At 44.5% G+C, this 24479-nt stretch overlaps 1 protein-coding gene across 1 annotated transcript in view; it reads left to right on the top strand.

Annotated features, from left to right (window-relative positions):
- The window catches only part of LOC125240457 (E3 ubiquitin-protein ligase MYCBP2), a 111309-nt gene that overhangs the window by 78838 nt on the left and 7992 nt on the right, over positions 1-24479 (top strand). Inside the window, exons 43-68 of the mRNA XM_048148351.1 lie at positions 462-590; positions 1760-1955; positions 2347-2496; positions 4287-4424; positions 5735-5846; positions 6659-6774; positions 7303-7485; positions 8237-8434; positions 8637-8830; positions 9182-9332; positions 9674-9912; positions 10199-10330; positions 10636-10862; positions 11283-11394; positions 12017-12253; positions 12649-12763; positions 13508-13713; positions 14611-14766; positions 15330-15485; positions 16982-17095; positions 17181-17269; positions 17545-17749; positions 18288-18460; positions 18800-18980; positions 19237-19494; positions 19844-20071. Coding sequence (XP_048004308.1) covers positions 462-590; positions 1760-1955; positions 2347-2496; positions 4287-4424; positions 5735-5846; positions 6659-6774; positions 7303-7485; positions 8237-8434; positions 8637-8830; positions 9182-9332; positions 9674-9912; positions 10199-10330; positions 10636-10862; positions 11283-11394; positions 12017-12253; positions 12649-12763; positions 13508-13713; positions 14611-14766; positions 15330-15485; positions 16982-17095; positions 17181-17269; positions 17545-17749; positions 18288-18460; positions 18800-18980; positions 19237-19494; positions 19844-20071 — 4395 coding nt within the window. The remainder of the gene's footprint in view (positions 1-461; positions 591-1759; positions 1956-2346; positions 2497-4286; positions 4425-5734; positions 5847-6658; positions 6775-7302; positions 7486-8236; positions 8435-8636; positions 8831-9181; positions 9333-9673; positions 9913-10198; positions 10331-10635; positions 10863-11282; positions 11395-12016; positions 12254-12648; positions 12764-13507; positions 13714-14610; positions 14767-15329; positions 15486-16981; positions 17096-17180; positions 17270-17544; positions 17750-18287; positions 18461-18799; positions 18981-19236; positions 19495-19843; positions 20072-24479) is intronic.

The following is a 24479-nucleotide window of genomic DNA, read 5'->3' as shown; positions in this document are numbered from 1 at the left end:
AGTTATCTCGTGTGTACTATATACAAAGAAATACAGTAACATTTTTTCTTCATAACGTGATGAACTGTTTTTCTCAGGGTTCGCATACGGGTTTATATGAATCAAACACATATGTAACTCCGTATAGACGGACAAAGTCTACGAAAAAAACGTACCTCAAAGCCATAGAGAAAAAGGCACTGTGGCCTAGATGGGGGACGCTTGGTTAGATGGCGCTAATATTCATATTTGACATTTTAACACATATCAAGCTAAGAATATGGGCCAAATTGTCAAATCTGTCGTTCAAAAGTTTTAAGCCTGTGTCGAGAGATGGCAGTCTATGCACTGTGATTACACATTTACTATGACATTGACATACTTTGACAGTAACTCTGTATAATACTCGATCCTCTTTGATATGAATGAAGTAAGATACAATAGACTGAATGTCGTTATCTTAGACTGTGGTATAATTGCAGACGGAGATAGGCATGGAGCCGGAGACGCGCGCCGGCGGCGGGCGCCTTGCGCAGGCGGGCACGCAGACCTCCCCCGAGAGCGTCGGCGACACCGTGGCCACGCTGCACCTCTACATCGGGCCCAAGCCGGTATGCATCCAATAACAGCACGGTTACCACGACAGTATGTCGCCGCGAGATGTAGTAGTCGTCCTTATGACATTAAGACGCAACAGGAGGGGCCAATTTTCCATACAAACGCTCTCAACTATGTCCTTCCTGGTTTTTGAAGCTAGAGCAATGATTTTTTTAACACAGATTATTATTTTTTTTATCTGACCCTATCAATTATTTCCAAAAACGGCCTTTTTCATTGTGGTGCAAAAAAGGCGTGATATTCAAAATTGGTAACAATTAGCCAAAAAAACTAAATCGGACCGTTTAGTTTACAGATTATTTCATTGTTATTAAGATTATCAAATTTCGTTCCAATTGATTAAGTTTTAGAGGAGGAAACAGTCGAGAGCGGAAAAGATTTTTTCGCAATATCTTTATGAACATCTTTGTTCTTAATGAACAATTCTTTTTCGATAAATCTAGTTAATAACACGAGTATATTTAACTGAAATTACAAAATTGGAAGGGGGTCTCCTTTCCATTTTAGCATTTTCGCTCCTGTTGCGTCTTAATCTTAATACAATTAGAAGAAGTGAACTATCTCGCGGCGATATACTCTCGCGGAAATCATGTGCTAACCGTGCAGGCAACATTACTACCGTAGCTGGTATGGTTATTGCAGCCTATAACAGGAAACGTTACTACTGGTAGCCGATATGGTCATTTCCGCCTTTAATGGGTGGGAAACATTACTGGCCGGTTTTCTACACACTCATTCTAGATATTGTTCTTTTTTTGAGGATAATAGGCATATTTTTTATATGAGTTCAATAATACCAGCATCTGTGTCGGTACCTACAAACTTTTTACCTTTATGCTTTTATAAAAACTAGTTTACTTCGACTAGCCCGGAAAAATTGAGTTGTAGATACAGAAACGCCTCACAACCAGCAACAGAAAACACTAGGATCGGAACGGCCCGAAGGACTTAATGCAGACTAACTAAGACATAATAAGTATTTTGGGATTTTTAGATGGCATTCCAGTTGTCCTCAAAGCACCTTTATGAGGATTCAACTAATATGTCCTTTTACCGTCATTGCAGATGAGATGATGAGGTAGTGAGATGTAAATGATAATGACACTTATAATCAGTTATTCATGATTACATAAACACATATATAATGTGTATTTTGTCTTAGGACGAGAACATAAGTCCCAAAAGCGTCGCCCGCGAACGCATAGCGTCGCGGTCTCGGGCCTACAAGCGCAGCTCGTCACCGCCGCCGCTGCCCGCACGCGCCGCGCCCGCGCCGCCGCCGCCGCGCAAGCACGCACTCAGCCCCGCGCAGGCAGAGTGTCTACGAGCGATTTTTGCTGCGCTGCTGTGGCATGAAGGTGGTTGGACCATGCTTTTTATTACTACAAATGAGGTTACTTATTGCGTTGACTACGATGGAGCATGCTATGTCTTTGAATGAAAAAAAAGACAGTTCGAAAAGAACACAATACTCATAATTTCGTTGTCATTAATCTATTTTTCTTTTAGTTGAACCTTAGAACTGTATATATCTATTACTCTATTTATTTAATTCAGCTAATTTAAGCCATTTATACATTTTGAATTTGTATTATTTTATAGACGCTTTATAATCTTAACGTATTATGCCAAACGATATGTTTAATTGTCAACATCTAGCTAGAATAGAGTTGATTTGCGGAGCTATAACTATAATTGATTATAATCACAACCAGGATTAATGCTGACGTATGTTAATGTGTGTACCAGGCATCGTGCACGACGCGATCGCGTGCGCGGCGTTCTTGAAGTTCCACCCGCAGCTGCCGAAGCAGGGCGCCCGCGTGGTCACCCGCGCGCCGCACGACCTCTCCGTGGCGCGTCCGCAGCGCCACTCCGTCGAGGTCTCCACCAACGCTGGTAAATAATCACGACACTAGGAGCGCCGACGTATGATAATGTGTGTACCAGGCGTAGTGTATAGTGACCAATTGGAACCCTAGGCCACTCTACAACTTTGTCAAAATGACAAGCAGTAAGAGATTTCTTACAATCTGATTTATAACGTCACTATGACATGGTTTTACAGTGGCCTAGGGTTCCAATTGGAAGACTGTTCGGCACGATCGCGCATTCCTGAAGTTCCACCCGCAAGTGCCGAGGCGTCTCCACTGATGCTGTTAAAATTTTGAGCGGATTTTCGCTGTATTATGATCAGAGATGGGATAGTTCCGCTTCATTTGTTTGACGGTTTCCGAATGTTATGACGCCAAGATTCCGATAACTGAATAGGTATGATTATGTCCTACACTTTATTTATATACTTTTCAGCGATGTAAAAATCGGCTAAAGACGTTGATATTTAGGTATCTACTGAGGCATTCCATGAGATGTCTACCATACTAATAAGTTATACAATTTTCGTCATTTAAAAAAAAATAGTTTTAAAGTTGTTCTCACAAAAAAAAATCGCGTCTTATACTAAAGCACTCTAGAATAAGTTGAATATGAATGAATATGTAAGCGGTACGTATGTATATCTTATGTGTAGGTATTACATGTATTAAGTATGTTGTTTAAGGACTGTATCGTTAATTATAGGGACAAAACAAACCTCGTCTAAATGTTGACATGTGCATAATTTTGTATTATTATGGTCCGAGAGTATGATCTGAAGGTATTGGTACGTACGATTTGATATAGGAAGGTCTGATATTTTTTTTATTTAAGGACTTTATGGTATTTTCATTAAGGTCTAGCAAATAAATTTCGGACAAGCCCTAATCTGGCTTAATTTGAGAATATCTCAAAGACTCTTTGTACGATTTCGACAAACAAAGGTTAATATGCTGCCAAAATATATTTTTTAAGAGTCCTCTTCATGATTGTTCAATTGGGTACTTGCAGAATAAATGCGGTGAATTTATATAATTAAAAAAAAACGCATTTTTGAGCTACGTTCCGGATTGCCGTCAATTTTTGATACAAGCAGGATGAGAGAAACAGATAAAAAAAATTAGGCATAGACCAATGTCTAATAGATATTCACGGTGTTTGAACAGTGCCTAAACCAGATCGATATAAACAGTGTACGATAGTTAAATTCGACATCAAAGTCGGAGTTAGGGTAAGCGCCATGCCACATTCTCTAAATGGCCGCCATACACAGATCATGAACTTTATTTTTTTAAAATAACAGTGGCTAGACTAAGTCTAGATATTCTGCTTTGTGGATCATGTGTCGTTGAGGTTCGCACTGCACAATTTTTTTTCGCAATTGTGTCGTCTTGTACGCACTTTGTGAATTTTCTAGTAGCATTTGTCCGAAATCGTAATTGGTACTCGCGAGGATTAAGTCAATGCTGTCTAAACCACATGCTTTACGTCGAGTTTCTAGAACAAAATGCGTACCTTATTATGTGACTTATTAAGCCCATGTCTTGTTATAAGAAAAAAATATAATAGCAAATAAATACGGCTACTCAAAGTTGTCTCCATAATTAACGATACAGTCTTTACCTCTGTAATAAAATTAATTGTAATGTGTGTGTTCCTATGTACATTTCTGAGGTTGTGCAATAAAGTGGATTTGTATTGTATTGTATTGTAATGCTCCTTCCAAAGTCGTAAACCTGGGTCAAATATATTGGGGTTTCAAATTGCCATGCTGATTAGTTAGTTTATATGTTACAAATGTATTTTGATTACAGGGCAGTATTTGAGAATGAACCCGGCTACGCTGGAAACCCTAACGCGATCCGGCGTGGAGGCGAGCGCCAGCCGTGCCCGGCGGAGCGACGTCGACGTCACGATACGCGAAGAGGATTCACAGGCTCAAGGCGATACGAGTTAGTATACCTAAAATCGCTGTCAATAGAAATTGTCAACAATGTAAACAAACCATTATATAAAATATCAATATTTTAGCACAATTTTATTATTTAAAAGGTGAATTTATTAAAGAACACATGGATTTATCCAGTATCTGATGAGTTAGTTCTGATGGAAATTAAATACATTTTGACTACCAGGATTGTTTACATTGTTCACAAGTTCTATTGACGGCGACTTTACGTAACCAGTGTGTTTCGTAGTAAGTTTTAAATATATATAAAAACAACTATCGTGCTAAGTATTGCGCTTAAGTATTGCGCTTGCAAATAGTTTTTTGCGTAAGCAGTTTATATAGGGGTACTACGTATTCATAAGTACTGAAGATGATGGGTTCTGATTTTTTATAGTAAATGCTAAAATGTGACGTTATCTGGGTAAGGGTGAAGTCACATCTATCAGCATCGAGCCACATTTTTTGTATTAGAAATCGCTAGTTAATATGAAGACGCTTACGCATCGGAAAGCTGAAAGCATGCGTACGCATGTTCATACTAACGAGCGATTACTCATACACAAAATCCAACATAGTTTGTATAATTTGTGATGTTATCTGGGTAAAGAGACCTTATTGTCGATGGCGCTTAAGGCGTTATGAGCGATGTTCGTATACAAATACGATGCCGCGGGACGTAAGCGTCATCGACAATAAGGTCCCTTTACCCAGATAACGTCACAAATTATACAAACTATGTTGGAATTTAAAAGTAATAATGGGTTTGCGATTGTAGTAAGTAAAAAGCCAACAACCATATTTAGTTCGCTTTTCGTGCTTTCCGTGGAGTCTTTTCACGTCCTCGATACTTTTCATAAACCAAACTTTTCAAAACCATTTTCTCCACCATCATCTTTCAAACCAACGCGTAATCGCAAATATTCACACAATTTTTTAACTTTCATCAATTCAATTCTTGCGTTTGTAATAGTAGAGCGAGCGTGCGAGCGAGGCCGGATAGGGATACGAGGCCGGGAATCCGTTTTCACGCCGAGGCATGTATAGTGCTTTTCTCAAACATACAATGAAATAAAAAAATGCTCTAAAGGACAATATTTTATAAAAAAAAGTTACTTTGCAGGCCTAGGCCTGAAAAATAATATGAAATCCCTTTACAGTCCTCTCGAGTTGTTGCGCCCAAAAAGCGATACTTCCCAGCCCATTTTAAGGAACGTAAAGACAATATTTCATTGCATGTTTGAGAAAAAGTACATTGTGTGATAACGGATATTCATCGGATTGAAAATGTTAAACAAAATGGTTGCCCTCCAGACAGCAGCAACTCGCCGTCCGTGGTGAACGTGCTGCCGCCGGCGCTGCGGGCGCTCGTCGCGCTGTGGGACGCGCTCTACGACGCCGACCAACTCTCTGCTGCCACCGACAAGTAATTTCAACCCCTTTGTATTCTATTTACATTTGGTACAGTCAACCAATTGGAACCCTAGGCCACTCTACAACCATGTCAAAATGACAAGCGGTAAGAGATTTCTTACAATCTGATTAACATCGTCACTATGACATAGTTCTACAGTGGCCTAGGGTTCCAATTGGTTGACTGTACATGTTGATGTACGAGTAAAAAGTCGTCACTGTAGTTAGGGCTCTGAATTTTATATCGTATGTTAGTTGTCGTCAATTAATTCAGCAATTCCCGTTAAGTTTGTACATTTGGATCACGTCTCCGATTTGGATAAAAATTGGCAGGCTGAAAGAGTCCATGATGCTGAGCAAGATCCACTAGGTTTTCCAAAATGTCCTAGGTTGATTGTATGAAACTTTCCTTTTTTGTTACCGAAAATGTATAAAAATCTGGTAACAAAAAAGGAAGGTTTCATACAAACTACATAGGACATTTTGGGAAACCTAGTGGATCTTGTTCAGCATCATGGACTCTATCAGCCTACCAATTTTTATCAAAATCGGAGACGTGATCCAAATGTACAAACTAAACGGGAATTGCTCAATTACATCACATCAAATTTCCAGTTTCTGGGCCCATGGATAAAAAGTTAACTCTTCAATGTGTACCTACTGTCAGCCTTCCCATCTCCTGTCACTGTGATGAATAAATGGATGACCCCTTGTAGTGTCTGTGTCTCTCGTAGTCTGTGTGTTTTGTCATTTGACAATACTGCGCGTTTGACTAAATACTTAATTACATGTGCTTCATATTAAAAAATTTTTTTAATGTTGTAGACATCAGAAAGATACTGCTGAAAAGAATGAAAACGAGCTGATATCAAGAACGTTTACTTCACTTCGCAAAAAAAGGGATTGGAAGTCAGCGCCTATTTATAAAACTCCTTATTCAGGTACGTATGTGCAATTATGCTGTATATTGTAAATAGCTATCACATATTGAATAAGTAGGTATAAGCGTTATTTTAATTCCGAATGCTTAATAGCGGTCACCTCCGCTGCCATATCAATATGACTATGATTGACATGAAAATATAAGTTAGCGACGAGAATTCAGACGTCATATAATAGGTAAGTAAAAAAAATCGAGCATGCTCGATCAGGAGTTAAATACTCATCCCATTAAACCCACTGAGCCCGTATTAGGCCCACTTGACACTTGCATGTTTTGGGCGTGGGTCACCCTACACCTAAATAAATATATATATTATAGGACAGTCTTACACTTACAGTCTTACACTTCTATAGAGCGAGGATCGCCCCACACCGGCGTCTCTTGAGCGTCATAATCTAGTTAGCGATATGGGAAATGGCTTCGACGTGATGTTATATGGTCCGAAAGGTTGCGTCGAGTAACAATGGACATAGAGTGATCAAAACTCCGGGACGTTAGTAAGACACTATTCAATGTGTTGTTGCAGTGAAGTGCGAGTTGTGCGGCGGGGTGAGCGTGCCGCCGCCGCTGGCCGCGCACATGCGGCACGCGCACCCCGGCTGCCGCGCCGCCAGCGCGCGCGGCTTCGACCGCGCCGGCGTCTACCGCCGCGCCGACCCGCCCGCGCCTAACGACGCGCCGCCCGCGCTCTGCGGACAGCTCGCGCAAGGTACTTTACCACACCTCGGACACTGCCGATCAAATATAATTATGAAAGAGGCGCGTTCCTAGCACACATTCTAAGCTCGTGTAGGTGAACGCGTGTGTTGTGTGAGTGAGATATGATAGGTCGACTGTTCGCGTTTTTGACAGATGGTAACTGTGAGGTAGCCGAGAGCGAGTGGGCGGCACTTTCAGCGGGGAGCGGAAGTGGCCATACTGTACGATAGTACTCTTTATTATACTGTGACTTTACGCAGCTTGCAGTTTATAGGTATTGTTCAAAATGTATGCAATAAGTCAAATATCCTTTCATAATGCACCTATCATGCATTATAGATAGTTTCCTTAAATGTTTGACCATCGAACTTTTATTATTCCTAAAGAACACATAATTATTGCGCAATGATAAAAATATTTATCGGAGAGCGAGACGCAACTTTAATTATTTTCACTACTAACTAACTAATGAAAATCGACCTTTTAGACTGTCAGGCCATTAATTACTGTAACGTATAATTAAATTACGCGTTATTTCCTTTTTCTTGTGTTACCTCTCTTGTCCAAAGTTTTCCACTTGGCAGTAGTTATTATAGGGATGGTAAGCGTCCCTTCCACTTAAAAAGACGATCGTATAGATCCATAGTTTAGTATTATGAGTGTTTCCATCCGGTGTACCCGAAATCATATACACACGACGCTAACATATCAGGAACAGAACCTCTGCGAAAAATACAGCCTCATTTCATTTCCTCTTACAGCATACCAGCTCTGGTACATATATTGCGAGAAGTGTCGCGACAAGGCGTTGAAAGCGGTGTCGTCGGTGAAACAATCGAAGACCAAATCCGTCTCGGACGTGTGTTACGAGCGCAGCAACGACGCGCCGGAGCTCGACCACCAGATCATGAAGGACAATGCTATGTTCCTGCTGGATTTGGCACCTTTGACTAACTCGGGTATTATGCTTTTAAATAGGATATAAAATAATATTGGTTATTTAAGATTGATCTATGCAAATTTTTCTATGGGACGATTAACATTCGCGCTGATTTTTTTCTAATTTGTCGATTTTTCTAATGACAGAATATTTCAATAAGATTTTTAGTATTTGTTTTCTTTGTGAAACTTTAGAGTGTATAACTGGTAAGTACGTTTCAGAGTCCCTGTCAGCGTCACCGTGGCACGAGACGGCAGGGCGCAGCCCGCCCACGCCGCCCAGCAGCATGTGGCAGCCGGCGCCGCCGTTCCAGTGCTTGGCCGCGCTGGGCGCCGCGCCCAAGGCCAACGCCACTGTAGACACCGCCAAGTATCACTCACTGGGTCGCCCGCCGCCTCCGACGATTGCTCCAACGGTTAGTTGTTTCTTGTACAGTCGATCAAAAATGTGATTTACCACCCTACGGTTGAGGTTCGTTTGAACGTCATGAGACAACAATATCGATTTCCCCTTGCAATAATATTATGTCAGTGACAATTGCTCTTTCTCTATGTATGATACTTTCGTCATGCCATGTGTCAAGTCAACCTTAGCGATCGTTAGAGCTCACAGAAACTTTGGTCAAAACTGGTAGACCACTTTCTTGGCCGACTGTACCTGTCAGCATCACCGTGGCACGAATTGGTGCGCAGATGTAGCATGTGGCGCCCCAGTTTCAGTACCTGGTTGTGCTGTACATGTTTTTCATGTAATATTTTGATTGCAGAACGGGCCATATGGAGGCGAAGGCCTGGCGGGCGGGCAGTGGCCGCGCGTGCACCGCTCAGTGTCGATGGGGCAAGCCAGCGGCCGCGACCTGGCGAACGCCGCGCCGTTGGCCCGTCATGAGCGCTCTACGCACCACGACAGTCTCTCTGGTAACCACATTACTTTCTCACTGCCCTGAACCTCTTCATTGCGTATCACTAACATATATTGGGATTGGGCGGGACACGTTGCCAACAAAATGTTGATGGCCGATTTTGGATCGACTAGTTGGGAGATAATGATAAATAAACATAAACACCTTCAACGCTGCACTACTAACTGCACGAGACTGGTGACTGCAGCCACATGAGGATGCACGAGCAGGAAGATCAGCTTTTTTTCCATGCCTAAGCAATATAATGCAGTCTCTCTGAATTCTGCTGAGAGAAGAGAGACAAAAATCTTATGTGCATGTGACTGAGCCATGACTCATTTACTTCCACCTTTCCAGGCGCAGGTTCATCCCTCCTCGCCCAACCGAGCGCTGCCCTCCAAAAGTTAGTCGGTTGCGGCGAGTGGACAGGCGAAGGCTGCGGCGTGTCGGCGTTCGAGCCGCCCCGGATAGACCCCGAGGCGCTCATGCGGAGCCCGGTGCTGTCGTTCGTGCTCGCCAACCGCAACCTACACTCCTACAGGCAGAAGATGGATGCTGCCGTTAGAATTAATACTGTTAGGCAATATGCCTTTGAGGTAAATATATCTGTATGTGTCTTCAACCGGAAAAACGTCCCACTTGGTCAGATAAGGACGAGATTTAACTGTCATTATAGTCAAGCGACGTAGTGGAACATTTTGCCGGCCGTGGACGTGTATACTCGTAACTAACTCTATTTCTTCTGGAATTTTAAATGGGTGACAACCGCTCTACTAAACCATCAAAAGCATTTTGCACAAATGGTATACACGCTGTTGAAGTTGCCTGATTGATTTTAATTGAATATATGTGACGTGAAATGTAATCACTGAAATATTACAGGCGTTAAATTGGTTACTGAGGTCTGCGACGCAGCCCACCTGCGTACACGACGTCATGTGGTGGTTCTGTACAGCTCTCGACAAATACGCTAGGATCGTTCCCCCGCCATTGGCGTTAGAGGATAATAAAGAGGTACGTCAGCTTCATTAGCCTAATTTATATTTATATTACAAGGAATACCCGTGGTGACTAATAATACTAATACTCTTGTATGTGTCGTAGAATTCGACTGTAGATATGTGTTCAATCGTGATGTGGGAGATACCTGTCACTGCAATATGACAATTGCGCTTTCTGTCCATGACTTAATTTCTAAGTGTCAATGACATGGTCAAAACATATCATGTGCAACCGACACTTCCTATATAACGAATTTGAGTGTTAAACCTTAAGGCGTAATCAAGTCATTTTTAGGAATTTGATGTAATCTCCATCAGGCCGGTGCCACCGAGGCTACTCGCACGGCGGCGGCGACGACGGCCTCAGCGTGCGCGCTGTGCCCGGGCGGGCGAGCCGCGCGCGGCGCGCGCTCGGCGCTGCACGCATTCCTGGGCTCGGTGAGCGCGCTGGCGCCCGCGCTGCCGCCGGCCAGCGCCGCCTCGCTGCAAGCCGTGCGGTGCTGGGCTCTGCACTACTCGCCGCATGACAGAGCTTTCCTGCACAGGTAGACTTATTACTATATTCTACTATTTCACTAACCAATTCTATTAAAACACTCAAGCGATCGTCTCCCTCGTGCTATCCAGACTTTACGCCACGACCCATGAAAGCCTGGGGTACACTTGGAAACCAATTGACGTAGTAACATGCAAAGCGATTTTCCAGACCTTCCAACCCACAGGGTAAACTATTAAACTGGTTCCTTTATGATGTTTTCCTGATCGAAAAGCGACTGGCAAATATGAAATTACATTTCTTACATAAAGAAAAACTCATGTATAAACGTTAGCAGGGGTTTGAACCCGTGATTTCGGGATTGGAAATAACACGCTTTTTAGGAAAAAAAAACTTAATACTTAACTTCTTTATATGCACATAATTATGTTAAATATTTGGCTTGTCTTTTAATGCTGCACGGAATCAGATCACAAGTTTTTAGTGTGATCAGCAAAATATTGTCACACTCAGAAGACGGAGTTTATGAAGAAGTTGTCCTCGGCGCTTTGCACGAGAGCTTTCATAGCTATCTCCAGAAGGTAAGTATCTCTAATGACATTTAATAATAGATTAGCTATTATAGCTTAGTTAGGTCGCTTCAAATGCCGAAGGCTAAGAAGCTGCCTGAAAATAGGAATCACGAGTAATAAGGATCCGTCGACTTGAGGAATGATATTAAGATTTTGACGTTGCACAATATGCCTGTGATTATTGGCTATGTTGTAAATGTAAACCAAAGATGTTTCGCGTGAATCTATGTTTTTTTTTATGTTTCAAAATGTGAGATTTAAACTTAGCTATGGAAAACCTGCAATCATAAAAGTATTCGCTACGTGCGTGCACGACTAGTACTGACCTCAATTTGTGGGTTTTTCCTTTTTAATTTTAGATCAAATCAAACTATTTTCTCATGGAAAATATTTCAATTTGTATTTTTTAAGTAGTCTCACTACTATTATACTATAAATATTAAATAAATGTCTTGGAACACTGGGAGGCATTGATATTTTTTTCTTTGTATATGACATTTATTTAATATTTTCCTTGTTAAATGAAATGCTGTAATATTAGCTCCAACGGTGGCCGTTAAAATGATGTGTATTTGTGACAATCAGCGCCACTCTGTCATGTACGTTGCCAATAGTATCTTAATCGCTGCAGGATAACTTTGTATGGAGTTGCGGCGACGTCACCGGGTGGTGCGACGTGAGCGTGTCGTCACGGCAGGGCATGGCGGGCGCGCTCACGGACGGCAGTACCGAGACCTTCTGGGAGTCGGGCGACGAGGACCGCAACAAGGCCAAGTGGGTGCAGGTGGCGCTGCCCGCGCCCGCGCCCGCGCCGCCCGACCGCCCTTACATCGTTTGCGTGCATGTTGACAACACGAGAGACACTGTGGTATGATTTCCAAACTTTTGATGTTTACACTTTGTATAGTGTGGCTTTTATTTTCGGGTCAGGTCACGTGCTTAGTAGACCTTCCTTCGGTTTCAAATAAATGAAGATTGGCGTTTATAGATTTGATCAATACATACAGGTTGTGTGAAAGGAAAGACTAGTTATTGGCAAACTTTTCATTCGATGCTAATCGATCGCATACCTAGTCAATACGAGCATCAATAGTTTCCTAGGGGTCAACTAACTGTAATGTACTGAAAAGCCACAAATGAATGAAACTTTTTCAAGCATTTTACTATGTAAAGTTTAATCGAGAAGATTTTATCAAACTCTTTCCGCCCTGTTTCTACCTTTTAGGTTATAAATGACCTAATATTTAACATTTTTATTCACAGAACAAAACTCTGCTAGTTTCGTTCCTGTATAGTGGCGGATCCAGCGAGTTGTTTCACATGCAAGATATGGAAGTGGACTCCAAGTCGGCAGCATGGCTTTGTTATACGTTGCCCCGTAAGTGCAGTATAATTCCCTTATTTCATTAGAATCTCATTAAAGTTAAACTTACAATAAGTATATTTTTATCGACTGTATTCGACTCACATCATCAAGGATCGGAAAAACAGCCGTTATTTTAATCATAACTATAATTTTGCACCTATTTATAACTCGTAATTGTTCGTTAGTGCTATTTTAGTTGGCATATTTACGTTGGCATACTACGTATACGAAGTCTATGTTGTACGGAACGGGGAAAGTTTCAAATTACAGACGTTTTTGGTACGGGCGCGCACAACATTATGTGATGTCAATGGGTACCGAGGGTTATTAACTAGGAATGCATCTATACACGTTAAACTTTCGTGAGACATATTCAAATAATTAATTAATCTACACGTTATTATTTATATCGCTATTGCTGCAACATGTTTCGGGCCAATTCGGAGGTCCCTCTTCAGGCATATAAGAGTTCACGCGGCGGCTAAACTCCAGCAGCGGTTCGCGCAGCGGGCGATGCGGCGAGCCGTTCGGTCAGTTCACGGAGTTTAGCCGCCGCGTGAACTCCTATATGCCTGAAGAGGGGCCTCCGAATTGACCCGAAACATGTCGCAGCAATAGGGTTATAATAACTTGAGTACAAACGTAGATTCATTAATTATAGGAATGCATCTGTTTTAAATACATGCTATTAAAGGTTATAATTATAAAATTGACACGAAGCATGTTGTCAGCGTCAAACGTATTGCATGTTGTTAGGCGGGTCGAGCGGCGGCGTCCGGGTGCGCTGCGAGCTGCGCGGGCCGGAGGCGGCGGTGCGCGTGCGGCAGCTGCGCGTGCTGGGTGCGCCGGCGCCCGCGGCCGCGCCCGCGCCCGCGTCCGCGCCGCCCGCCTCGCCCGCCGCCGTGCTGCACGCGCTCGCCGAGGCCGACACGCTGCGTGTCTTCCGACTGCTTACCTCACAGGTCCACTATGAAATGAAATGAAATGAAATTTATTCCTAATTTATTTATTTGGGATGAAACAAAAAAAATATACAGACAGAAAAGACATTAATTTAAAAATATTGACTGGCATGAGACAAAATTAGAATATTAAAATATTATTACACAGGTAAACTGGGGTGTGGGAATAGAGATAAATGATTCACAGTTAAAACTTTAAATCATAAATAAATAGACACAGACGACTAGGAGTGAGAAGTTTGAAAAGTGAGCAGATGACGTTTTAACTTGTTTTTAAATGAGATAAGTAACGGAGCGTTTCTTACTGGCGGAGGAATATTATTCCAGAATTTTGTGGCAGCATACCGGAAGCTGCCACGAAAGCTAGCCGAATTGTGACGGGGGTAGATTAGGCGGGTGGCATGTCTGTCTTGCATTTGAGAAAATGAAAGTTTGTCAAAAAGATATGACGGTTTTTTGCTATTTATAACTCCAAATAACAAGGCTGCAAGGTGTAGCGTTCTGCGCGCCTCCATTTTAAGCAGTTTGTTATTTAAGAACGGTGTAACATGGACGCACTTTGGTATAGGAAAACAAAATCTGGCGCGGGCATTTTGTAACCTCTGTATTTGCATTGTTTGTCCGCACTATATAATTATACATCCCGTAATCACACACTGTAATCTTATAGCGGGAACTTATCTGTATCGAAGATTCATTTAGAATAAAACCTTATTCAGACGGTTCGTGAACTTGTAAGAGATTGCCGTTACATTGTGATGTTTGCTACGCAAGCGACCCAAAGCGAAGATCTCGGGCGCTGTCTACCTTTTACGATCAAGTGCATTCTTGTACAGTCTGTCTGTCATCGTGTCACAATACATTTCAGCTAATGCAGATAGCGCTTAACTTACACAGGTGTTCGGAAAACTACTGGAATGGGAGCAGAGCAGCAGCGAGGCGGGCGGCGAAGCACCTGCGGCCGAGGAGGCACTCGCCGACGACAGCGACCTGCGCGAGCACGTCGTCGGCATCCTCTTCGCGGGCCACAAGCTCACCTCGCTGCAGCGGCAGGTAAACTACAAAACAAACTCGAAGGAAGCCAGTTCTTTCAAGCTTGTGTAATTTGACAGACGTTCAGATGTACTTACTCTCCGAGTGATCACATTTGAAACTTATTTTAAACTAGCTTTTGCTCGCGGCTTCGCTCGTGTTAGAGAAAGAGACAAAAAGTAGCCTATGTCACTCTCAATCCCTTCAACTATCTCCACTGAAAAAATCACGTCAATTCGTCGCTCCGTTTTGCCATGAAAGACGGACAAACAAACAGACACACACACTTTCCCATTTATGTTATTATATTAGTATTATTAGTATGGATTAAAATTATCGTGGAATACACTTATCAATGCAGTCCAAAATGTAAACATAAGCATGTCTGATGTGATGCGACAAGCGAATACGCTGAAAAATTGTATTTGCCTTTGGCTAGTCTGTGGCCAAGAGTAAGCCCATTTAAAATACATAAAAAAAAACATTTTTTTACTTCGTATTATATTACCCTTATAGTATGGGCTGATGGCTTATACGTTATGCTGTATGTACATACAGTACAGTAGTATTGTTTATGTTGACAGGTGATGTCGCACATAGTGTGCGCCATCGGTTGCGAGGCGGCACGCGCACGAGACGACTGGGAAACGGCGCTGCTGTGCGCCGAGGCGGAGAGCGCGGGCGACGCGCCGCCGCCGCACCACCACCAGGACAATTACTGCTTCGAGATGCTCTCGCTGGTGCGTCTTCATGTCACACTAGGATAATTTGTATAGGTGACGTCGCACATAGTGTGCGCCATCGGTTGCGAGGCGGCACGCGCACGTGACGACTGGGAGACGGCGTTACTGTGCGCCGAGGCGGAGAGCGCGGTCGACGCGCCGCCGCCGCACCACCACCAGGACAATTACTGCTTCGAGATGCTCTCGCTGGTGCGTCTTCATGTCACACTAGGATACTTTGTATAGGTGATGTCGCACATAGTGTGCGCCATCGGTTGCGAGGCGGCACGCGCACGTGACGACTGGGAGACGGCGTTACTGTGCGCCGAGGCGGAGAGCGCGGGCGACGCGCCGCCGCCGCACCACCACCAGGACAATTACTGCTTCGAGATGCTCTCGCTGGTGCGTCTTCATGTCACACTAGGATACTTTGTATAGGTGATGTCGCACATAGTGTGCGCCATCGGTTGCGAGGCGGCACGCGCACGAGACGACTGGGAGACGGCGCTGCTGTGCGCCGAGGCGGAGAGCGCGGTCGACGCGCCGCCGCCGCACCATCACCAGGACAATTACTGCTTCGAGATGCTCTCGCTGGTGCGTCTTCATGTCACACTAGGATACTTTGTATAGGTGATGTCGCACATAGTGTGCGCCATCATTTGCGAGGCGGCACGCGCACGTGACGACTGGGAGACGGCGTTACTGTGCGCCGAGGCGGAGAGCGCGGTCGACGCGCCGCCGCCGCACCACCACCAGGACAATTACTGCTTCGAGATGCTCTTGCTGGTGCGTCTTCATCCCCTAGGCGACACTTTGCATACCGTTTATCACAATCAGTGCCAACAGCACTACATAACTAAAGGCCAGGCCGCCATACCTGATGTTAGGCACTGTTTTAGACGAGCAGAGTCGCCGGGCAGGGTCGAGAGTTCGTGTTTTTGAATGTCGGGGTCTAGGCGAGTAAAATTGATTTATTCGATAAACTAAGTACTTGTGTGCGGATTGGCCGGGTAGCAATGATTGAATTAAATATAGTACCACTTGTTTGACCATTAGAACTGGGATCAACATATCACTTATAGATATGACACAAGGTGCAACCAGTTCTCATTTTGTGTTAGCCTTGAAGGTTTACAGGTTGATTCACGAATGATGACTCGGATGATATTAACTAAACTTTCATTTTATGGCCCCTGTACCGTTGTTATTTATATAAATAAATAAATATTGGGGACACCTTACACAGATCAACTTAGCCGCAAACTAAGCAAAGCTTGTACTATGGGTGCTAATCGACGATATACATACTTAAATAGATAAAGATAGATAGATAAATATAAATACATACTTATATACACAGAAAACATCCATGACACAGGAACAAATATCTGTGTTCATCACACAAATAAATGCCCTTACCGGGATGCGAATCCAGGACCGCGGCTTAGCAAGCAGGGTCACTACCGACTGAGCCAGACTGGTCATATAATTAATTATTTACTTTATTGTTGCAGCTTTTGGCTTTGAGCGGAAGTGCGGTTGGGCGAGCTCATCTCGCTCAGCGAACAGAGTTACTTTCGGACTTGCTTTCGCTTCTACACACTGGCAGTGAACGCGTGCAAAGACAAGTAAGAATTATTTTTATGTGTTAGTTATTTTTATTAACATGAAGAATCATAACGTACAAATTCAAAAAAATACTTTTTGTTTCAGGTAATATCTCTATTAAGGAGAATTATTATAGAAATACCACCTCAGAAAATGTTAGCAGCTGTCAACTATGGCAATGATTTAACAGCAAGGTATTGTTTTTCTCTGTTTATGTCTTTAAAAGCTCTGTGTAATTTCAGTAATTTGTAATTTCGCTCCGTGTGGACTGCAATACTGGGCTGCTGTTTTCAATACATGATGGCGGCCGCCGACGCATGCGTGGTTGCCTAAGGGCTATTCGAGACATCTTGCAATACGAGGGGTTATATGACATTTTTACACAGATTGACTAACCCCACGGTACGCTGAAGAGACGTCTTCTGTTTTATTTAAGACATTGAATTATTGACCTGATATTTATTCCCAGGGTGACGCTGGTGGAGCACCTGGTGTGCTACCTGGGCAAGGCGATCACGCTGCAGGTGAAGGTGAAAGGCGCAGCGGGCGCGGCGGGCGCGGCCACACTGGGCGGTAGCGTGGCGCCCGCGCCGACCGTGCCCTGGTTCATGCGCGGTGACACTACCAAGAAACACGCGCATCTAGTCGCCAAGCTGCTCATTGACATGGCTGAGGTTTGTACATGATGTTTATTCTTCTCGCGCGACGCTAGCAGAGCACCTAGGCACGCTCAACACGCTGCAGGTGAAGGTGAGGGGTGCGGCCACGCTGGGTGGCAGACAGTAGACAGTGAACATTACGGCAGGTAGTGAAAATTTCCCGTCAAATGTTCACTACCAAATTGACAAGATTTTATATGTATGTACATATTTTTATAATAAGGGCCAGTTGCATCAACCACATTTGACAGACACATCATCGTCACGCAGCAGATGTCTATGGAACTTCCCATACAATAAAATTTAACGAACGCTTCAACGGTGACAGACGGTTTGATGCAACCGGCCCTAAGTCAGAGGTAAACCTGCATGATAGTGAACAGTTAAAGTTCAGAGGAGACAACCATAATGGAAATATCACATGTAATTCGTAACTTATTAAAAATATGGGCATGAACTATACTGATTGTCTCATATTAAGCAACCGAGACCTAATACTTATTGCATACATAGTAATTAGAATAATACAATAGTGATGTTACATTGTTTGCAGGGCAAGCTGTCAGCGGCGTGGGGCACGGAGACGCGCAGCGCGCTGGCGACGCTGGCGGGCGCCGTGGCGCAGGTGGCGGAGGCCGAGCGCCACCCGGCGCGCTGCGTGCTGGCGCCCACGCTCTGGATGGCGCTCGCCGCGCTCTGTGTTTGCGACCAGTCGCATCTCGATCTGTATGTACCATTTATATATCTTCAATTACGATGAGTGTTTTTTAGATGCCATTAAATTAGTAGAAGTAATTTCAGTCATCGCATTTTGAGTTGAGTTCAGAGACTTTTGGGTTGTGGCTTACTGAGTTCTATTAAACTTAATTTAGACGGCACCAGAGCTCGCTTGCGTATTAATCAGATTGCGGACTACTGAGCTTATCTACCGACCCATCCAATGCCGCGTTGTAATGAAGCTCGCATGCGAGATCTCGGACCGTCAAGCCTTTAGTCTCTATATGGATAATATAAAGATTGACAGTATTTTTTAATCAATATAATTACTCATGTTTGTACGTTTAGCAGTGGCGAGTCTCGCGAGTCCCGCGGACGCGACTCAGCGGGGGAGACGCGGCCATACTGCGCGAACCACGACGACGGTTCTACTGTCGCCGTGGTGGAGTGTCGCGTCTGCGGCCCGCTGTGCGCCGAGTGCGACCGCTTCCTGCACCTCAACCGCGCCGCGCGCACGCATCACAGACAGGTATACAAGCTATCTATTATTGTAGTGCGTTCAGCAGTGGCGACTTTGCGAGGGAGATGCGGCCGTACTGCGCGAACCACGATGACGCCGCCACCGGACTATTACATAAGACAGTAAAAATGGTACGTTTAGACAAATTATCAAGAATTAAATATTTGTCGATATGTGTACTGAACTATCATGAATGCCATATATTTATTATGATTTTTATATTTTATGAATCAAGTAAGAATAAACCTTCCTTTTTGATATTCAGATTTGCAAAGAGGAAGAGAGCGCAATCCGTATAGACATCCACGAAGGGTGCGGGCGCGCGAAGCTGTTCTGGCTGCTGCTGCTGGTGGACCGGCGCACGCTGAAGGCGCTGGCCGAGTTCCGCGGCGTGGAGGCGTGCGCGCGCGCCGAGCCCGCGGACGGCGCGCCGCCGCTTGCCGGCACCTGCCGCTTCTGCGGCGTGCAAGGCAACTCCGGCCTGCTCGCCATCGGGAACGTGTGCGCTGACCATCAATGCCAGGTAACCACCGTCTTTCATTATTCAATAGTTAGATATGTTGTAATCTGACACGGATCGTAGTCGATCATTTGCGCTTCGAAAGGGTTGATCTCTTTTCATTACTCTCCTATATTACCTGCAACAGAGATGTTGGTGTTACGACAATCGCTTAAACAATTGACATGTTGGCGAGGCACTTAGTGTGGATGGCCGTTTAGGGAAATTAGCTTATTCGTTTTGCATTCTTCATTAACAAGGGATAGACTTACTTTATAGGTCACGAAATATCCAAGTCAGCAAATGTGTAGTAGTATTAATTAGTCATATTCTCATTGTGACGAGTGAAGTTGATTGTGTCAATCTGCACCAGGAGCACGGTCGCGAGGCGTGCGTGCGCGTGCTGCCGTGCGGGCACGCGTGCGGCGGCGTGCGCGGCGAGCGCGCGTGCCTGCCGTGCCTGTTCGGCTGCGGCGCGGGCGCGGGCGCGGGCGCGGACGCGATCGCCGCAGCCGGCGCGCCCGCGCCGCTGCGCCAGGACGCCGACGACATGTGCATGATCTGCTTCACCGACCCGCTTCAAGCAGCGCCCGCTATACAGGTAAAACCAGGGATTTTTAACTTCGCGGTGTGATTTTGATTTAGTACACTTAGGGCCACTTGCACCACCCGCTTAACTCAAGGTTAGTGGGCTGTCCTGTCAAATCCATATTAATATTATAAATGCGAAAGTAACTCTGCCTGTCTGTCTGTTACGCTTTCCCGCTTAAACCACGCAACCGATTTTGATGAAATTTGGAACAGACAATCTTTAGACCCTGAGACAGAACATAGGCTACTTTTTATTTCGAAAAAAGGGATGAAGGGGTTGAAAGAGAGGTTGAAAGTTTGTATGGGATTTCTTAATTTTAAAAGATAAAACCATGAAACTTTATATTTTTTTTTTTTTTTTTTTATTTATTTATTAAAGAACAAACAGTCATACAATATACATATGTAAACTTAGCTATATTGCCAAAATTTTATTAATTATAGACCTATAGTTCTCCAATTTACAAAAATCGAGTTACAATAAGAGTATTAAAGTATATTTATTACCTACTATATGATAGGCAGTGTAGTTAAATACATTAAAAAGTGTAAGAGAAATTAATTCAAAATGGAAGTACAGTCTGAATACTTATAATATAGGTACTAATTATTTTTATTTTAATAGAGAATATACAGTACTTTTAAAGAGTCCTAGTGAACTGCCAAACAAATCTGCGTCCATACAAGTTTCGTTATACTGCTTACATGCGCGCCCTATATATGAATGCTGTGCATATTTTGTACTACTGTTAGGAATGCTAAATAATGCCTTACTGCGACAAGTACGTTCATTTCGTCTGGGGACACGAAAACCTATTTTATGTAATAATGCGGGAGCATCTACAACGTTATTTATCAATTTATATAAAAATACCATATCTGTACAAGACCGTCTAAGTGAAAGTGGTTGGATGTTATGATGTTTAACCGAGGAAGAATAATTAACATAGCTACGACCGACTCGAAATTCCAGTGCTTTGATGAACTTTTTCTGCACTCTTTCAATGCGGGTCTTATGGACATTAAATAAAGGATTCCAAACCACAGAAGCAAATTCTAGTCTACTACGAACGTAACTATTATAAAGCAGTTTATACGTAAGTGGTCTTCGAAAAGGTTTTGCCACGCGAAGAACAAAGCCCAATTGTTTGTACGCCTTACTTAATATATGATCTATATGGGGATTAAACGTTAGTTTTGCATCCATTATTACCCCTAGGTCACGTATATTATACTGTCTTGTAAGAGTATTGCCACACAGACGGTAATTGAAAACGATGGGATCCCTTTTCCTGGTGAAACTAATAACTGAACATTTGTCACTATTTAAAAATAAATTATTATCCACACAATATGTTTCAAATCTAGTTAAATCATCCTGCAATAGAACACAATCGGCGTCAGTTTTAATGACTCTAAATATTTTAGTATCATCGGCGTATAAAAGTGCTTTAGAATTTCTCAGACAGTCTGTGATATCATTTATATATAAAATAAACAACAAGGGGCCCAAATGGGACCCTTGGGGGACACCTGAAGTGGTTATTTTAAAACTGATGAAAAACCCTCGAGCACAACACTTTGGGACCTATTTTCTATATACGATTTTACCCATCTAAATAGGTCACCATGAATGCCAAGGTTCCAAAGTTTCAACAAAAGTGTACTGTAAGATATTTTGTCGAACGCTTTAGCGAAGTCTGTGTAAACTGCGTCTACTTGGTACTTATTATCCATTGCATCTCGTATGACTTCACTGAAGGACAAAAGATTGCTCTCCACACTTCGACCCCTGTAGAACCCGTGCTGACCCGAATTGATATGGCGTCGTACAGCGTATGATAATTGATCGGTAACTATTTTCTCTAAGATTTTAGCACTTGATAAGAAATCATTGAACATCTTGATAACGGATAGGGATAGGGATAGGGATAGGGATAGGGATAGGGATAGGGATAGCGATAGCGATAGCGATACGGATACGGATACGGATAATATGGGTATCGTTAGAGGGATACGGATAATCGGTCGGCGGTCTCTTACAATCAATGTGCTCTAAGACGATCGTTGTTTGCTTGCTTGAAGATTACGTTTGCGATAAGTATAAGGAAAATGTAAAAATTTTAAAGGGATAATAGAAAAAAGTACTTTTTACCCACCGATCATAGTGTCGAAATACGGGCTATATGGGATGTTTATAAAGGTTTCCTTAGCGTATATAGAATTACCTACGCTGTGGTCGATGTGTAATATTTCTACAATCATTGCAAGCAAAAGTATTATGTGCAATCGAAATTATTATTTGTGCCGTTTGTATATCCGAGGTCTTATATAGAGAGTACGTCGTAGACGTCGCATCGGACCGATAGATGGCGCCATCGTTCGTTGTAAGTCGCTCCGGCGTCACACCGCCGCGATGTTGGTAGTCCCGTTTTCCCCACCTGCAACATAAGGCTCCTACGCGCCCCGGCCCGCCACCAGCCACCCCTCATTGTTTCGTCGAACGCCGAAGTGACCGGTTGTCGCGTATTCCGTTCGAACATTTTTACAGCATGGTGTCTCGAAATTAATCTTTTAGTTTCTATTTCCTTGTTACTCCTGGTCAAACCAGAGTTATTCGTGTTTTTATTTAAAAAGTGGCTTATAACGTTTCGGAATTATGAAATTTTTCAATTTCAATTTTCACCGTCAATTCTTTCTTCCCTTTTAATTTACGCTCGTTCTTCTTGAATAATGAGATATATTATGCCTCGCTAGCGATCATTATTCGTCTTTCGGGGTTCTCACGATAGAAATGAACGAGCGGTGCTTTATGATTCTACCCACTTTTTTGTAAGAAAGTTCCATGCTGCAAAAATCGTTACCGTTAATCAGTTTTCTTTTTAAACTATTCGCATTTCCGAGACTAAAGTAGGAAGTGTTATCCGCGTATTAAAAGTTTCGCGCGAGAATATAAGCGGTAACGTAGGTAAGTTGCTCCGCCGGGGACCACGTGCTCCGGGGACCACGTGCTTCGCGACCGCGGGCTGCGCGACCTGCGGGCTGCGGCGGCGGCGGCGGCGGCGGCGGGCGCGGTGGAGGAATACCGCGCTCCAAGGAGGTTTGAATTTCTCCGACGAATGGGTGAGCAGATTCATATTATTTTAGAAAGAACATGTTCGGTTTCCGATTCGGTGCGGAGGCCCCAAGCCACGTGTCGGCGCCGGAACTTACTGTAGCGCTGCGATAGCGCCACTGACCGCGGCAGTGTTGTCCGCCGCGTCGGCGCCGCCGAAGTTGCGTAGAAGTTGCCTCCTCGTTAACGATGGCCATCTCTGCGGTGCCGCCGAACAACGTTGTGGCCGCCACATAGGCGTCGCGTGCGACGCTGTAAGTATGTCTGCTGCTGCCCCGACGCGAGCGCCGCGCCGTTAGTGATCTGTCGTCAATATGCAGGCTACCAGCGCGGCCACCTTCTGCCCCCGCCACAACGCCGCGAGCCTGCTGAAGCTGTCCACCAATATCGCTGGCCGCCACGCTTATGCTGGCGCCTCGATGGTGATGCAGAGCGTTCGTCTGCCGTGACAACGCCGCGATCCTGCTGAAGCTGTCCACCAGTATCGCTGGCCGCCACGCTTATGCTGGCGCCTCGATGGTGATGCAGAGCGTGCGTCTGCCTTGACAACGCCGAGAGCCTGCTGAAGCTGTCCACCAATATCGCTGGCCGCCACGCTTATGCTGGCGCCTCGATGGTGATGCAGAGCGTTCGTCTGCCATGACAACGCCGCGATCCTGCTGAAGCTGTCCACCAGTATCGCTGGCCGCCACGCTTATGCTGGCGCCTCGATGGTGATGCAGAGCGTGCGTCTGCCTTGACAACGCCGCGAGCCTGCTGAAGCTGTCCACCAATATCGCTGGCCGCCACGCTTATGCTGGCGCCTCGATGGTGATGCAGAGCGTTCGTCTGCCGTGACAACGCCGCGATCCTGCTGACTGTCCACCAGTATCGCTGGCCGCCACGGTTATGCTGGCGCCTCGATGGTAATGCAGAGCGTGCGTCAGCCCTGACAACGCCGCGATCCTGCTGTAGCTGTCCACCAGTATCGCTGGCCGCCACGCTTATGCTGGCGCCTCGATGGTGATGCAGCGAGCTCATCTGCCGTGACAACGCCGCGATCCTGCTGAAGCTGTCCACCAGTATCGCTGGCCGCCACGCTTATGCTGGCGCCTCGATGGTGATGCAGCGCGCTCATCTGCCGTGAAAACGCCGCGACCCTGCTGAAGCTGTCCACCAGTATCGCTGGCCGCCACGCTTATGCTGGCGCCTCGATGGTGATGCAGAGCGTTCGTCTGCCGTGACAAGCCTCAGTGGTGATGCGGAGCGTAATACTGTTAACCGCTGCACAGGCGTCGCAATCCTTCTGCTGCGTCTGCCGTGA

The sequence above is a fragment of the Leguminivora glycinivorella genome, chromosome Z (assembly GCF_023078275.1).
Source record: "Leguminivora glycinivorella isolate SPB_JAAS2020 chromosome Z, LegGlyc_1.1, whole genome shotgun sequence".
Taxonomy (NCBI): Eukaryota; Metazoa; Arthropoda; class Insecta; order Lepidoptera; family Tortricidae; genus Leguminivora; species Leguminivora glycinivorella.
This window is presented reverse-complemented; position numbering and strand designations above follow the sequence as displayed.